This window comes from Labrus mixtus, chromosome 3, assembly GCF_963584025.1.
Source record: "Labrus mixtus chromosome 3, fLabMix1.1, whole genome shotgun sequence".
NCBI lineage: Eukaryota > Metazoa > Chordata > Actinopteri > Labriformes > Labridae > Labrus > Labrus mixtus.
This window is the reverse complement of record NC_083614.1, coordinates 9738439-9754486: the sequence shown is the minus strand read 5'-3', so window position 1 is coordinate 9754486 and position 16048 is coordinate 9738439. Positions and strand designations below refer to the sequence as shown.

Genomic DNA, 16048 nt, shown 5'->3' with positions numbered 1-16048 from the left:
ATCATCTTTGCAGTAGTTAGTAAACCCTGGGTGTTGACACCAGCAGAGGACAAACTTCAAGGGTATCTGAGACAAATGGTGTTTTTTTCACTCTTTATTTAAAATAAAAAAAACAGTTCCACCAAAAGCAAATGTACAAATGCGGTAGTCAACAACAGAAACATGAGCTAAAGCAATTAAAACAAACAGAATCCACATTTAGATGGGCTTGATCTTGAAGTGTAGGCCGATGAGACTGAAGACGAGACATTTCAGATCTTGCACCAGGTAGTAGAACACACGAAGACCTTCAGGGTCCCTGAAACAACAACATTTTAAACAGTTAGGTCACTATCAACGCCGTCCATGTATTACTTCAGCCCAAGTTCTACACAAATACATGACTCACTTTGACTGGTTGACGTCAATCAAGGAGCCAATTTTGGAAGTTGTGAATGAAATGTGCTCATCTCCAATGACGATCTCCAGTTCCTTTGAAAAAACAATTACAATATTTCTTAAGGGTCAAATGTTTTCAGACAAACTATTCACTAGAAAGTCAATTTACTTAAGTTCAGATGTTGACCTTAACGTCTGAGACTTCATGTACATGTTATAAAAATGAAGAAACAAAAATTGATAGGTGTTTTTCGAGCGCAGGAACTTTTTTGTTGTTCTAGGAACCCTCCCCCTTTTTAGTGATTCTGCACTGCAGGAACTATGGACTATTTTAGTTCCTAGGAACCTGTTAAGAGGAACCTTTTCAGCTCCTGTCTCCATGTTGAGGAACTACCCACTAGGGAGTTCCCTTAGACCTACTCTTCACTTAACGACTACCAAATAGTGAAAGGCAGAGTGATCTACTGTGACTTCAAAATCATCTTCTGCTTTTCAATTGAATTAAGTCACAACATGTGGACGAATATTAAATATTTTACAACACCACTAGCCTGAGAAGTAAAATCATAAAACTTAATATGATCACAGCAAACACCTTTTCTGAAGCTTTCTAGGTGCTGAAGGGAACTCTACAAATAATGTAATAAATACTATATGAAATTAAACAAGAAAGACAACAGATTAAAAAGGCAGTATCTTCTACTCAGTGTTAATAAACGGGGTCACAAACCTGTCTGCCAACACGGTCAGGAGGCGGCCACAGTGCATCGTCTTCCTTTGTGATCTCACTGTCGTCAATGATCCTCTTCAGCTCCTCCATCACACTCTTGTGTACGTAAGCCTACGTTAGTACAGACGAGAAGGAGGAAAACTGGTTACACTTTGTGAATGTGAGGAGAAGAACACACTTTACTTCACAGACAGGAAGTGAGAACGGGTTCATTTATACTGCTTCTTTTAAACTCAAGGTTGTGTTGTAATGAAGAATTAATCTCACTACTCTCCAAACGACACTATCAAGCCCCTGAAAGAATCTCAGCGATTAAACCAACGCTAATTAAAATTCAGTATTGCATGTTAGAATCTGCAACCAAGCACAAATCTGGTCATGTTCTTCATAATTTGGATTACTGCTCTTAAGCTAACGTCTTTTTCTCTCTCTTTTCATTTTTTAAGACAGCTACGGTCTTTTAACAATCGTATCTGTGCAGCTTTTATCACACTGTTGTTGTTGCTGCCAGTGCCTTGTTCTTTGGTGTGGTGTACTGAGGAGGGGGGGCTCACACAGGAGACAAAAGCAGATTAGACTCATTAGTAAAATGTGAGATGAACAATCTTCAGCTCAAAACTGAAGTCCACTTTGAGAAATCCTGCACACCCACTACTACACACCCTTGAGATGATACAACAGAGCACATTAAGTCTCAGGTGGATCACCCTGAGGTTCAGGACTGAACGTTACAGGAAGTCCTTTCTTTAGCTACCAATATGTTTTTTTAATGAGGAATAAAACACAATGAATACAGCTGAAGCAACACACATTTAGTCATAAACACACTTGTAGGTGTAGATTTTCCTTTGTCTTCTTTATCCTTTCATCTTTACATGGATGATTTTTTTAAAAACTAACAACATTTTGCACACTTGGTATTATTTGCACGGTGAATGTTAATCACGTTTCTTAGATATCTTTAAACAATGATTCGTACATTTAAGTTATTTTCTTTAAGTTCGGTTTTGACTGTGTTCGATTCCTGCAAAGGATACAGTATCTACTTGTTCTGAGCAATTCTTCAAGTTTCAATTTCAGTCACTATTTTGGCTTCTCACATTCTTTAAAAGAGATGAAATGTTTACTGTAAGCCCTCGTTTTGTCCAGAGGTTTTGTCATGTCTGGTTAATGTTAAAATGTGTTTGTTGTTATATTCAAGCAACATGTGTTCATCACCACTACCTCAAACACATACAGTTTATTTAATTCATGTTTTATTACTTAATAATATTATTTTAAATGGTTTCTCAATTATTTATTATCATCTATTTCTTTGGTTGAGTTATTAAAGTGTTGAGTGTTTGAGTTTGATAAATACATGTGATGCAAATGTTGTGAAATCAGAGTAATCGTGTTTAATAATCCTGATCTTTATATCAATATAACAATCGTGATTATAATTGTTTCTATAATCCAGCAGCCCTGATATCTCTCCACCAAACAACATAGACCTCCATTGACTAAGTTTTAGAGGAAACAAACACATCAGAAAACATATTTATATATATATATATTTTTTAACTTCTTACCTCTTTTCTAATCATGACGTCATTCTTGTAGTTGCTGTTATTCGCATACCTCAGTTTACCTGAAAGAAAAGATTCATTCTGTATGAGAAATGTGAAACAATGCTGGAGCGAAACACATGAGTTCACTCGTATCCACACATGGTACAATCAGGTTAATACGGTGAAGCATAATACATCCATACGCTTTAACTTAGTGTGTATAAAGTACCATTAACTACCTCCGAGTAGCAATTGTTCTTTTATTTTATTAATGCATTGTAAATCAGATGTTTCGTATTTGGCGCTAGTAACTCTTTTTGCGGCCTAGCCTCTGCCGGGTGGCTAATGTTAGCTTGCTTAGCTCAAACGCACGAAACAACCTACACGTCCGGGTTACCGCCAAACTAGACTCACCATCAGGTCTGAATTCAAATTCCAGGAACTCGTGTCCAAACTTTCCCTTGTGTCCGACATAATATCTCAAATAAAAGTCACTTGTGGACATCTTTACTTCCCAGAAAATACCTCTTTCTGGTCAAGTTTTCGGGACAAAACTGAGCTAACAAGAGCAGCTAAGATCCTCGATGACCGTGTGCGCATGCGTACAATGCATCTATAACCCGGGGAATTGGTTCCCTGAGTTTTGTCTTTCAGGAAGTACTGTGCGCAGGAGTACTAGGGTTAGGGTCACAAAAATCTGAGTGTGGCACGCCCTGCAGAGGATAAAACGGCCTCTGTTATAAACAGTGACAATGTAAGACTCTTCTTGCAAATTTAGTTTACTTAAAAAATGGGCATTTTCTATATGCACATTTAACACTCAAATTCCCCTGCTTGACTTCAGGGAGTAGGGATAGGGATTGTTATAAAATTAACATTAGCCACAAAAGAGGAGCAGATTTGACCATTTCAACCAGTCAACAGACTACAGAGGGAGAAATCTACATAGTGATGCATTTTGAGGGAACTATTCCTTATAAAGCAGTGTTGTTGTAATTGCGTTACAAAGCAATGCACTGGTGTAGGCCTACAACCTCTGAATGTTTTTTTGCCTGTAACAAATTACATAATGCATTGGTTTTTGCAATACAAGTATCAGTTATCATTTAGAAGTGGGTATACTGTACCTTTTGTGGAGACTGAAAAATAAGTGGGTATACTCTGTATACCTGCATATACCCTGCACTACACCACTACTGACTGATTACTTTTGTTTTTTAAAATAACATTGTGTCTCTTGGGCAAACATCCATCCCACAAAGTAATATGTCTCTGACTAACTAATTTATCTGTGAAAAATGTAGTGTATGCATTATTTTTTTTAATTTAGCCTATTAAGTTATCTGGTTTTGGTATGTTTTTTTTTACCTTCTATCCCCTGTTATTGTTCATCTTTAATATTTATCGTTTCTTAAATCACGCGTTCGTGTCGGGGTATAAAGCTGCCCACGTCTGTATATTACCAAAAATAAAATGCAGTCTCAGAAAGATTTGTGCCTGAATACCTCTACCCAGGGATTTATGAACAGGACGATTAAGTCGCTTATTATTGACGTCATCCCCGCCCGCAGCAAGCATTAGTAGTTCTGACTGTGCTGCACACGTGTGGTGGTTATAAAGTTTTACCCATGGCGGGATCGTTTTCTCAGGAGCTCGAGGATTTGTTGAATCCTTTGCCCAGATTTGCCGACCCCGAGGATGACCAGGACGAGGCCACCAAGGCCAAAGTGGTAGAACAATTCAACGAGGACGAGGACGACGAAGATGGGGTCGGCCACAGCGCCCTGCGGAAGCACAACACATCCCTGCTCTCAGAAACAGACCGTCGATATGTGGGGAAGAAAATCTCTCGTAAACAGCTGCTGAGGGATATTGATGGATCTGGTGAGGAGGAGGATGATGAAGAGAAGGAGGAGGATGGCAGGCTAGAAGAGCAGGAAGAAAATGAATCTATGGGCGATGAAGAGGAAGATGATGAGAAAGGTTTGGTGAGCTTTCCTCAGGGAGTGGACTTCCACAAACTGACAGAGGGCATGGATGACCTCGGAGTTAGTGAGGAAGACGATGAGAGCGGAGGTGAAACAGAAGGCAGTGATGAAGTCGAAGGCTCAGAAGACGATGAGATGGAAGAGGAGGAGGATGATGAAGACGGCGAGGGAGTCGTCCGCACCTTCTCTCAGGACAAAGTGGACGAGGAGGTCGAGAAAGGAAAGGCTGTGAAGAACCAGCTGGCCCTGTGGGACCATCTGCTCGAAGGTCGGATCAAAATCCAGAAAGCTCTGGTGACCGCCAACCAGCTCCCCCAGCCGGAGACTCTCCCAGAGTTCAAGAGGAGGGGCGGAGCTGAGCTCGCCGGGGAGCTGAAGAACGCCCACAAAGCTCTGAAGGCTCTTCAGAGGTCCCTGCTGGAGCTGCACGATGACCTGCTGCACCAGAACACAGACACCCGGAGCATCGCGGTGGGGAAGACGGGAGCTCAAGGTGACGACGACGACGACGAGGAGATACACAGTGAGGAAGATGAGGAGGAAGAGGGGTCAGCTCGGGATAGCGGAGCACCTAAACGTAAACTGGAGATGGCGGAGTATCCAGACTTTATGGCCAAGCGTTTTGCTGCGTTCCAGCCTTACCGCAACGCCACGCTGCAGAAGTGGCACGACAAAACCAGATTGACGATGGGCAAAAGCAGCAAGGGCTTCGGGGCGTTTGACAGAAACATACTGACACAGGTGGAGCAGGTGCTGATGGACAACGAGAGGCTGGTGAGGCGGACTCAGACCCGCCGCTCTGAGTATCGAGTCCTGGGGAAAAAAGAGGCCTCTGCGCTCTCGTCTGAGACGGTGTTTGACGAAGACGGGGAAGAGGCGGGACAGCAGCTGAAAGCAAACACACATCTGAAAGATCTGGACGAAGACGTATTCGATGATGACGATTTCTACCACCAGCTGCTAAGAGATCTGATCGAGCGCAGGACCAGTGCCGCCGACCCCAATGACCAAGTGGCCATGGGCAGACAGTGGCTGGCCATCCAGAAATTACGCAGCAAGATAAAGAAGAAGGTGGACACTAAAGCCAGCAAGGGGCGTAAAGTCAGATTCCACATCCACAGTAAACTGGTCAATTTCATGGCTCCCATGGATCACAGCGCCATGAGTGACGAGGCACGCAGCGAACTGTACCGCGGCCTCTTCGGTCACAACTCCACAGCCAGGGAGTGAGGGTGACGTAAATGACAGGACAACAACAAATCAGTGCCTTTTCTTTCTCTTTTTTCGCTGACGCGGGGATAATGCAGAGCAGCATTAAGGGTTAGGACTTAAGACGAGGCCTGCTGTCAGTCAGGAGGACTGAGCTGACGGGTATGGTGCTGTGACATGGCAGAATATAAACTCATAGGGCTCACGCACTTGTTCAAAAAAGACCTCTGTAATGGGATTTCAGCGTGTGTGTTGAGTATGTGTGTTTGTTGTGCCTGGTTTGTAAAGAAATATGCAATATGAGTGTTTCCACCCAAACAAATCTCTTGAGTGTTAAATGGAAGAAGTACAATAAATGTAAACGTTTGGTCTTGTCACAAAAACTCATGAATCAAGTAAAGTTTTACATCAAAGTGTCAAGTTTTTTTTATATATATAAAATTGTTTGTACAACATAATATACAGTAGTGATCTTTACAGGTAAGGTTTTTGCATTTTAGTATGCAACAACTGTGATTCCTTCATTGCTTTAAGAGGAAAAGGTCAATACTGGCACATTAAGGCAGTTAATATTTTGTCTTTGGAAAGACTGCTAATGAAACCTGTGACATTAAATTAATTCACAAAAATAGGTGAGAGTTTTGTGTTTTTTGTGTCACTGATTGAATAGTTTCCACCAGGAGCATAATAAAAATCAAAGATTTAATCTTTATGCATACCTACTGAAGGTATGACTTGACTTCCAGTTTGAAAACCAGAAGCTAGTATGTGTTCAGGTCACTGCTTGAGATCTCATGCATGGTGGAGTCCATAGATGTGACCGAGGTCATGAACTCCAGTCCTCTAAACGGGTCTTTTAACCCCTTCAGAAAAAACTACACCACACACTTAAAAGGAGTGGTCTTAATTTTTCTTCAGAGTTGATTCACAAACTTAATGATTACCTTATGGAATAGATAGTTTTATTTTTAAAATCAAGATTAAATGTCAGTAAACATAGAAGACGATAAGCTACAACCATGAAAGAAACATTGATAACATATACAAATAAAAACACTGATCATTTTAAGGAGCTGCACACTTCTTAGTGTCACACTCTACTGGAACACAAAACTATTTTTTTTTAAATGTTGTTGCTATGTGGTTACCAGGTGGTCTAACCATCGTGCACTGTAGTGTATATGTCAAGACTTTTTTTGTGAGATCTTTCAGCTGTGCATCAATGTTGTAAATGCAGCACTACTAAAAATAGCTAAGGCGTTAATTACAATAACAATTCTCTGCTGCATTCAAGTAACCAGGAAGGTAAAGCACAAGATGTTGCACTACAATACATTAGTGTTTTTGTAACTTGGCAAGATGAAGCCCTTTCAGGTGATTTCTACAGATCATTTAGCAGACGCCACATCAGAGAGTAAGTAGAACACAAGCAAAGATCCAGAGAGGAGGAGACAACATCAGTAAGTAGTTAAAGGAAGAATGTGCAACTTCTTGATCCAGTCGTGGTCACCCTTGAGAACCAGACTGAAATCAAATGTTGTCATACTAAAACCTCCGCACTCCTCCAGCAACACAACTCCAACCCCCATCTCCTCATGTCAAGCTGCAGACAAAATTGTGCTTTGCTCCAGCTGCTATTGCCTGTGACCTGCTTTGTTGTGTTAGCAGGCTAATGTTAGCACACTTGAGTTAGCTCGTAGCTTCACATTGCCTGTAAATTTACGCTGAATGACCATGACCTTAAGTTGCTTACATGACATTCAAATAAGCAGTGAGTATGTTATTCTTCTTCTCTCGAGTCCTTAACTAAAACAGCTTTTATAAACAGCTCTGACAACAACACACTTCTCACTCATTGTAGACAGTCGAGACGTGGATATTTACATAGGATTTACTTGATTTCTGCTCAATGCATGTGTAAAATGTCACATTCTTCCTTTAAGAACAGCTTTAAGTCTGGTCAGACAGACACGTGCTGCACAGCGGCAGAGCACTATTGCTGAATAAGTCATCTAAAACCTGGTAACATTTTTCCCCATCCAAAAGCTTGAGATTTAGGTCTAACTGAACATTGTGTTTTAAATAATCTGATCTCAACTTAACTGTAAACACACATTGTGTTTGAGGTCAACAGATGATGTAACAGAAATGTAAACTCAAGAATTCAAATCGTACCTGAGAACTTTTATCATAAGAAAACGTTTTACAGGAAGAAAAGTCCACTGAACAACATTTAAAGAACACATGGATATGGTGTATCTCAGACGTGATGACATGTTACAGCTCAATGCATTTATTACCACCAGTGTCAGTGTGAAGTTTTACTTCTTTGAAATGAAACTTGCATACATTTGTGAATATGACGATTCAAGTCTGCGGGATTCTAAAGAAAAACAAAAAACTTGGGTGAATTCAAAACACAAATTAATGCTCTTTATGCTACCAACATCTCACAGTAACGTCTGATTCACAAGAAATAAAAATAAATTCTAACTTTAAAGACAATTTGTCCACAGACAATACTGTTAACTCTTTGGTGATGTCATACATCACATGATTTGAGGTTGGAATCGGTTGTTTAATTTGACTCATTGGTCTTTTATTGAGTGACACGTGACAAAGCGAGAGCAGCATGGCACAAATACATGTATCTCAAGCCATGAAACATTACTTTAAAGTCCATATCAATGAGTCATAACAGGATTTTTAATAGAGCTTGAAAAAAAAAAAAAGACGTCATGTTGCATTGCTGAAGGAAACCAGTGAGGTTGTTGCACAGTGCGCGTTCTAACAGTAGTGAGGTAATGCCCTGTCATCAAACAGCGCGCTGCTTCTAAGCTTTTATTGTACCGTTAAAGGCTGTCAAGTGATCACATGTCTTCCAAACTACTTTACAGTACAGGTGCAGAGCTGTGGTAAAGGCAAGCAGTAGTTTAAATCAAATAACAAGTTAGCCCCTTAGTTTTTCTCTCCCTTTAATCTCATTCACAATGTAGAGAGAAAAATCAAACTGAATACGACTGTTTTAAACCGGCTCCACAAGCGAACAGATTCCCTTCATGTTCATTACCTCCGTCCAAACACAACCATGTCAAAAGATGGTCTTTTCACTTCTTAGCAAGAACCCCCAACTCGGTGAAGAACTCTTCACACGTATAGATGAGCCCTCCTTCAGAACCTGAGCTCAGTGGGGCCGGCTGCTGGACTCCATGTTTTGCGGCTTCTTTGTTGTTCCGTAACTGTTGAACCACCCGTTCAGCCGTTTGGTCAGACCTCCGTTTAGAATATCCTGGATGTGTTGGACTATGAGATTTATGGCAACTGTAACGAGAAACAAAGACGTCGTGTGGTCAGAGTTTACCCCAGTTTAGAGTTATTTACATGGAGCTTCGGGCTCTAGTGGACATATAAGGAACTGCAGTTTTATGGAATTTCTGGCTTTAGCTTCGTTTAAAAAAAATCTTCTGGGTTTTTTCCGTATTAATACTGCCCTAGCAACAGCTTTGTAGATATGCCAATCTACCAACTTGTTCCAGACAGAAACATCTCAACAGGTACGCAGTTTGCAAAAAACAGCAAAAAACAGCGTTGATGCTACGCAGAAGACTTACAAAGTTATATTTGAGCAAAAAGTTGATGTGCAATACGTGAATTAATAAAAATTATGTTATCATTAACAAAATATATTTTGCCCCCTATGTGATTTCGAGTTGTTCAGACTTGAGCAGGTGTTCATGTGCATTTTACAACTCTGAAACTCGTTTTTCCGATGTGTCCGACACCACATGAATGCAGCGTTCAAAATCTCCTCATTTACATTTAATAATCTGTTATTTGACAAATACCTGCAATAATACTGACTAACCTATTAGACAGAGCTGTAGTTTCTTCATGTTAGAGAGCATCCTCACATGATAAACTATAATGATGACAATGATCGACATGGATTGTGAGCATTACAGCATTTTAGTTTTAGTTAATTTACCTTAAAGAAACAGTCTTTATCTACTTCCTCTCAGCTAGCAGAGCAGAAGGCTTTAATATATTTGGAGTATCAACTGAAGTTTCTCTGCAGTGTGTTTGGGATGGTCTGACCTTCACTTTTTTAATCAACAAAGCCGTCTCTCAGGGTCTGTTTTTTTCCTCCGCTGTAAGAGCTCAATTCCCAGATCTGAGGTCAACAATAAACACAGCTGTGTCCTTTGGGATATCTCTGTTTTGACTAGTGTCTGCGACAGTCTCAATTTCTTTCATATCACGTCTAATGTTATTGGGAGAGCTACAAAAGTAAAAAAAATACTCACCAAGGTTGTCAACTCCTCTTGGTATGATAACATCAGCATATTTCTTTGTCTTTAAAGGGTCGATAAAAGAGTCAAAGGTTTGACTACGAGTCAACACTCAAAACACACAACAGTGCACAGTTAACATGTGTTACATACGTGTAGAGTAGCACTTACTGGCAGACAGAACTCCTCAAATGCAGGCTTGACAAAAGTGATGTACTGTGCAAGAACACTTTCCAGGTCCCGTCCACGTTCACTTATATCACGCAGCACTGTGGGGACAACGGGACAGGAAGCCCAAAAGAGAACATGTTTAAGACTGTCAAGCTGAAAAGATTGATACCACCTTTATATCTTAACAGAAGCTAAATCTAGTTGGTGTAAAGGTCACGTATTATGCAAAATACACTTAAACATGTTTTTCTTCCATCAATATGTGTCTCTAGTCTGTCTACAAACCCCTCAATTATGAGAAAAGTCCATCCTCTCCGTCTTTTACCAAATCCACTTTTCAGAAATGTGTGTCCAAAAAGGCCGATTGGAGATTTTACCTTTGTGACATCACAAACCCATCCCCCAGGTGGGTGACACTCCCCCACCAAGGTGTTTGTTCTGCCCTCTCAGCGTAAACAATAGGGCATGGAGTGAGAAATCCCGAACCACTTCCCCTTCTAGAGGGGCGTGGCCAGACACAGCTCATTAACATTTAAAGCTACAGACACAGAAACAGCCTGTTCTGAGCAGGGCTGAAATAGAGGGGTTTATAGGCATGATAAGACTGAGACTTATTTAAACTGGTTAAAAATTAGGATAATGTGTGACCTTTAATCTACAGAACTAAGGTAAAGATACTTGCTACATAGAAGTATCCTTTTACCCAGTAGTATAGCACAATGTGTTGTTTTATGTACCTTTTCATAAAACAATATAACGTGTTTTATGATGAGTTTTATTGTATTGTGACAAAGCCAGAGGGAATTTTCCCCACAGCTGCTGGCAGTAGCTTCATATTTACTAAACATATGAGAATGGTATATCTTCTTATCCATTTCTGAGCAACAAAGTTAATGAAATAATTTGGACTCTTTGGATGTTTCAGTGTTGTTCGTCCTGTGTGTTAAAATAAATCAAGGTATTTGACTGGTCATGCTTGGATTACTTTACCTCTTCTTGATAGACGTGTATCTGCGTCTGTGTCTACAAAGAGCTTCATTTGGAAAAGGTCTCGGATCTCCTGAGAATAAAACATCAGGATGCCCTCGAACAGCACCACATCAGCAGGGTACACAGTCACTGCCTCCTCCTTCCTGCCACACAAAATATTGAAGAAAAAAACAACACATGGAATATGTCAGATTTGTGGAAAAAAGCAGCTGTAGTGGTAAAAGTTGATAACGGCAACCTAAATGATGATAAACTAGAGTCAGAAAGCAGGCACATAGACTCAGTAATGCCATTTTAAAGGCAATACCTGTCTCCTGTAAGATACATATGTATTCTTTTTTTTGTGGGGGGGGGGGGGGGGGGGGGCATTTATGACTTCACAGGATAGGACAGGAGAGAGAGACAGGAAATGTTGGGAGGAGAGAGTGGGGGTGACATGCATCAAAGGTCCTAGTCTGGTTTCAAACCCACGGCTGCTGCAGGGAGGACTTGGGGCCCGCGACAGAACCGCTAGGCTATCCAGCGTCCCTTTTACCGGTCATACCAGAAAAGGTGGGTGACACTCCCACAGCTAGGTGTTTGTTCTGCCCTCTGAGTCTGCCTTCTCACCCTAAACAGTAGGGCATGGAGCGAGAAAGCCCGAGCCACCCAAACACTTCTAGGGGCAGCTCATTTACATTTCAAGGTACAGACACAGAAACAGCCTGTTGTGAGCAAGGCTGAAATAGAGGGGTTTATAGGCATGATCAAATAATGGATCAGAGTGGATTCAGAACAAGAAACTTCACAGACATGTGTTGGGGACCTATAAGTCTTATTTTAACTGGTTGAAAAGGAGTAAAATATGTGACCTTTGAAAACATTATTATCATTTACTTGTAATGTTACCACTGTGTTGAGATGCATTAGAGATGTCTGTCTAATGCTCGTGCTGAAAAAATTGCAAATGAACACATCTTGGGTTTTTTTTCTGTACAGACTTGATAAGACACACTCACCTGGAATGGGACACAAAGTCATACACAGGGATGTGCACCGTTTTCCCCTCCTTAATGTGCCACAAAGTTGTGATTATGAGGTCGTTGTCAAATGCATCTGTATCGACAGGAAAGAGTGCAAACCAGTTTTAAAAAAAAGGAATTTCTGGCTCTGAATAAACAAGGTTAAAGTTTCCTAGAAGGACACACAGCTGTTTAAGAACTGTAGACTTTTATCTTTCCATTACACACATACCTGGGTGGTCGAAGTTGAACTGGCCCTTGAGGGCCTTGGCCTTTTGCTCGGGGGTGAGGACCCTGTAGAAGCTGTCCTGGCTGAGGATGGCCACTTGCCGCTGGTGGTGGTCGATCTCATTCTGCCCCAGCAGCTCCATGATCTTGCTGCACACAGACGACTAGAAGAACAAAACGAAGGGGGTGATGCAAACACGGTCAGTTTTGATTTCTTTGTGGCATTAAAATGTAACTTAATTGTTATTATGAATATTTACTTAAAAGCTGCATTTCACACATGCAACTGGCAGATAGATTACAGGTAGGCTCGCCAGCACACACACACACACACACACACACACACAGACTGCAGTTTACTCCTCGTTCAGATAACGTGTGGGAGGAGGAGGACAGGTGTTAGAGCAGTTACTCCGATAGGAAACATGAGCCATAATAGCAGGAAGTCAAACCCACAAACTGCTTTTTGCCGAACCACAACCCCGAGCTCTGATGAGTGAAGCTCCTTTAAAATCGACATACTGTCACCTACATAAACCGGCATCACATGAAGGGTTACATAGATAATAAATACATGGAAACACATTTAACTACTTTTCAGGTTAACACTGTTACAGTGTTCAAAGTGTCCCACACTGAAGCCTCAAGAAAAGAACACAACACTCCCTCCACTATCAAATAACCTTTAAACGGGTTGTCACATATTAAGAAGAATGAACGCTCTTCATTTTGCCTTGGCATGTGTAATCTTGGATTTAGAAACGTGAGAAAGTGAAACCTTTTCTGATCTCTAAGAGAGAGAGAGAGAGTGACCTTTGAAACCCTGCACCATGTTGGATGCATAATAGAGAATGTAATAATGTGTAGTGTTATGTCACTCAGGACATCATTGAAATGCCAATGAGCTAACGAGCCTGTGAAATGATTAAGAGGTATGTACACAAGCAGTCATCCAGCAGAAGAAGAATCCTGGATTGTATCAGCTGATCCACCACAAACATCATGTTGAGAAGCTAATAATGAAAGTCTTCCTGTTGATACCCAGCTTTTTTTAATGAAGAGGAGGACTATAAATAAATGTTAACTATAATTTAAGAGGGGTTAATGCGCGTGCCCCATGTACAGAGGCTATAGTCCTCCAAGCGGGCAGCCCGGGTTCAAATCCGACCTGTGGCTGGTCCCTCATGTCATTCACTACTCTCTCTCTCGTCCTAATTTCTGACTCTATCCACTGTCCTGTCTCTACAGTAAAGGCACAAAACGCCCACATGTAAAGAAAAAAAAAAAAAAAAAGAGTCATGTATGTTTGAAACATGTAAAGCGTCAACCAACGTAAAATACAACTGTGTTTCAGTTCTGGGAGTCAAACTATGCAACAGTCTTAGTGATGAGTTGAACTTTCTCATTGTAGTGGAAACTTTTTGTTAACTAATTAATGATTACTTTTTAGAATTATTCAGAATGATCTTTTTTGTTTTTTTTAGAGATAGGACAGTGGATTGAGTCGGTAATCGCAGAAAGACAGAGAGAGAGAGAGAGAGAGAGATAGAGAGAGAGAGAGAGAGGGGAATGACATGAAGGAAAGGAGCCAAAGGTTGGACCTGAACCCAGGCCGTCCGCCTGGAGGCACATGCCTCCGCACATTGGGAGCGCGCACCAACAGCTAGGCCACCGGTGCCCCTGAATTAAGAAATAATACAGAATAAATCTGCTTTTGTTGTTTCCGTTTCGGTATTGCTGATGCTCTAGGTTTTACTGAGGGATGTTTAGGATAGGCAGAAATAAGCCATTGGGCTGCTGCCTGTTCCTTTTTGGGTCGTTGATTGTTTGAATGTTATTGTGGGAAATGGATCCGTGTGTAAACATCTAAAATGGTGTTCATTTGTATCTTTAAGTGAATTATTCACTGTTCTAATTTCATGAATGGCCTAAATAAAAAATACACATTCATTCAGAGTGAATCAAAAATCATCACGATTGATACATTTAACATTCTAAAGCAGTGGTTCTCAACTTGTGGGTCGAGACCCAAAAGTGGGTCTCAGAGCTGTTTTCAGTGGGTCGCAAATGTGGGCCTGGAAGAAGAAATGTGACAAAAAGTAAATCAATCGATTATTTGTAGGCCTGAAGTGCCAATTCATAACATAAGCGTTGTCTCGAGAGGCTTTACAAAAGAGCACGTAAAAGACCTTACTCATTGTTAAGAAAAATTAGATATATGGGGAGATGGGAAAAGATGCAAGGAAGGATTTCTTCTTTGTATTCCTCGCCTTCCTGTTGTCCACACGTTGAGGTGGAGGTCGGAGCAGGCCGTGTAAGAATGAGGACGGCGGTGGTTGTGGGGACTCCACAGTCCGGTGGTGGTGGCTGAGGGAGTCAGGGATGTCTGGTGGTAATAGACTAGTGCTTTATACACCTATTTGTTTTCATCTGTCCCTTTGTTCTGTCACGTGTTTTGTACTGCCTGAGGTCCAAACTGCACAATTTTTCATTCAATAAATTTGGTTGGTAAAAATAAAATAAAAAATGTGGGTGGTGAGTCCTGAGGCTAGACCAGTTGAGAAAGACTGGTCTTAAGTCTCTGGCCTTCAGACAGCATTGTAGTCTGACATAATATTGATCAAACACATGTGGGGAGTTCGTTTATCTTCAAAGTGTATGAATATTCAGCTTTTCTTCACTTTCCCCCCTCATGACCTGTATCAGGCAGACGACGCGCAGCTGATGGTGATTATCTGAAACCTCACTTGTCTTGTTCCCTTGATTTGCCTTAAATGTGAAACGTCCCGGATGGCTCACGTCTGATTTCCGCTGTCTGCATAACACTGACCTACTTGAACAAACATCTCAGAAAAGGCACATTGAAAACAATGGTCATGATATAGGCTACTGATGTGACATGCAGAGGGACGAACCACTGGAAAACAAAACAATGAAACGGACCGATCAGATTGAAATATAATGATGAATAAGCTGCGGCTATTAAAGAGGGAAAAAAAAGGACCAGTCATCACTGAATGACCTAAGAATAAATTCTATCAGCGCATCAGTGCCCGGTGTTACTTGACACATTGCACAATTTGCAACAAAACACAATAACAGCTTACTAGAAAGATGTTTAAATATGATAAACACCAACCTTGCCGCTGGCTGTCCCCCCAGCCACGCCGATAAGAAAGGGCTGCCGTTTATAGCTCTCATTTCTGGCTTGGTCACCTGGCTTTGTCTCGCTGTCGCCGGTCATGCTTCATCTGCAGAGAGATGCGGCCCTGAGGTGCTTGAGCTCCGCGTGCGCTCCTCCCATTTGACGATGATGACGATATCGATGATGATGATGATGATGATGACGATGATGACGATGGTGGGGCTGGCACGGACCCGGTGGTGTTGACGGGATAGTAGGGTAATCAAAATCGGATGCAGTGATGCTTATTATTGTGGGTTGTGGGCTTATCAGTTTAAACCAAGTCATCACATCAACTCAGCTCCCTTTTCGTCTTATTGTAATTTATAT

At 41.2% G+C, this 16048-nt stretch overlaps 3 protein-coding genes across 3 annotated transcripts; 1 reads left to right on the top strand and 2 right to left on the bottom strand.

Annotated features, from left to right (window-relative positions):
* Window positions 1-68: 68 nt before the first annotated feature.
* magoh (mago homolog, exon junction complex subunit) lies at window positions 69-3269 on the bottom strand. Its single transcript, XM_061031002.1, has 5 exons — window positions 3073-3269; window positions 2680-2738; window positions 1109-1219; window positions 389-471; window positions 69-298 (listed from the first exon to the last, which is right to left on the bottom strand). Exons 1-5 carry the CDS (start codon window positions 3161-3163, stop codon window positions 199-201), a joined length of 444 nt encoding a protein of 147 aa, XP_060886985.1. The 5' UTR covers window positions 3164-3269; the 3' UTR covers window positions 69-198.
* Window positions 3270-4203: 934 nt separating this feature from the next.
* aatf (apoptosis antagonizing transcription factor) lies at window positions 4204-6486 on the top strand. Its single transcript, XM_061030973.1, has one exon. It carries the CDS (start codon window positions 4287-4289, stop codon window positions 5874-5876), a length of 1590 nt encoding a protein of 529 aa, XP_060886956.1. The 5' UTR covers window positions 4204-4286; the 3' UTR covers window positions 5877-6486.
* A 1532-nt stretch (window positions 6487-8018) lies between these two features.
* uck2a (uridine-cytidine kinase 2a) lies at window positions 8019-15851 on the bottom strand. Its single transcript, XM_061030960.1, has 7 exons — window positions 15674-15851; window positions 12539-12698; window positions 12304-12400; window positions 11306-11448; window positions 10316-10413; window positions 10160-10208; window positions 8019-9176 (listed from the first exon to the last, which is right to left on the bottom strand). Exons 1-7 carry the CDS (start codon window positions 15776-15778, stop codon window positions 9040-9042), a joined length of 789 nt encoding a protein of 262 aa, XP_060886943.1. The 5' UTR covers window positions 15779-15851; the 3' UTR covers window positions 8019-9039.
* Window positions 15852-16048: the final 197 nt, after the last annotated feature.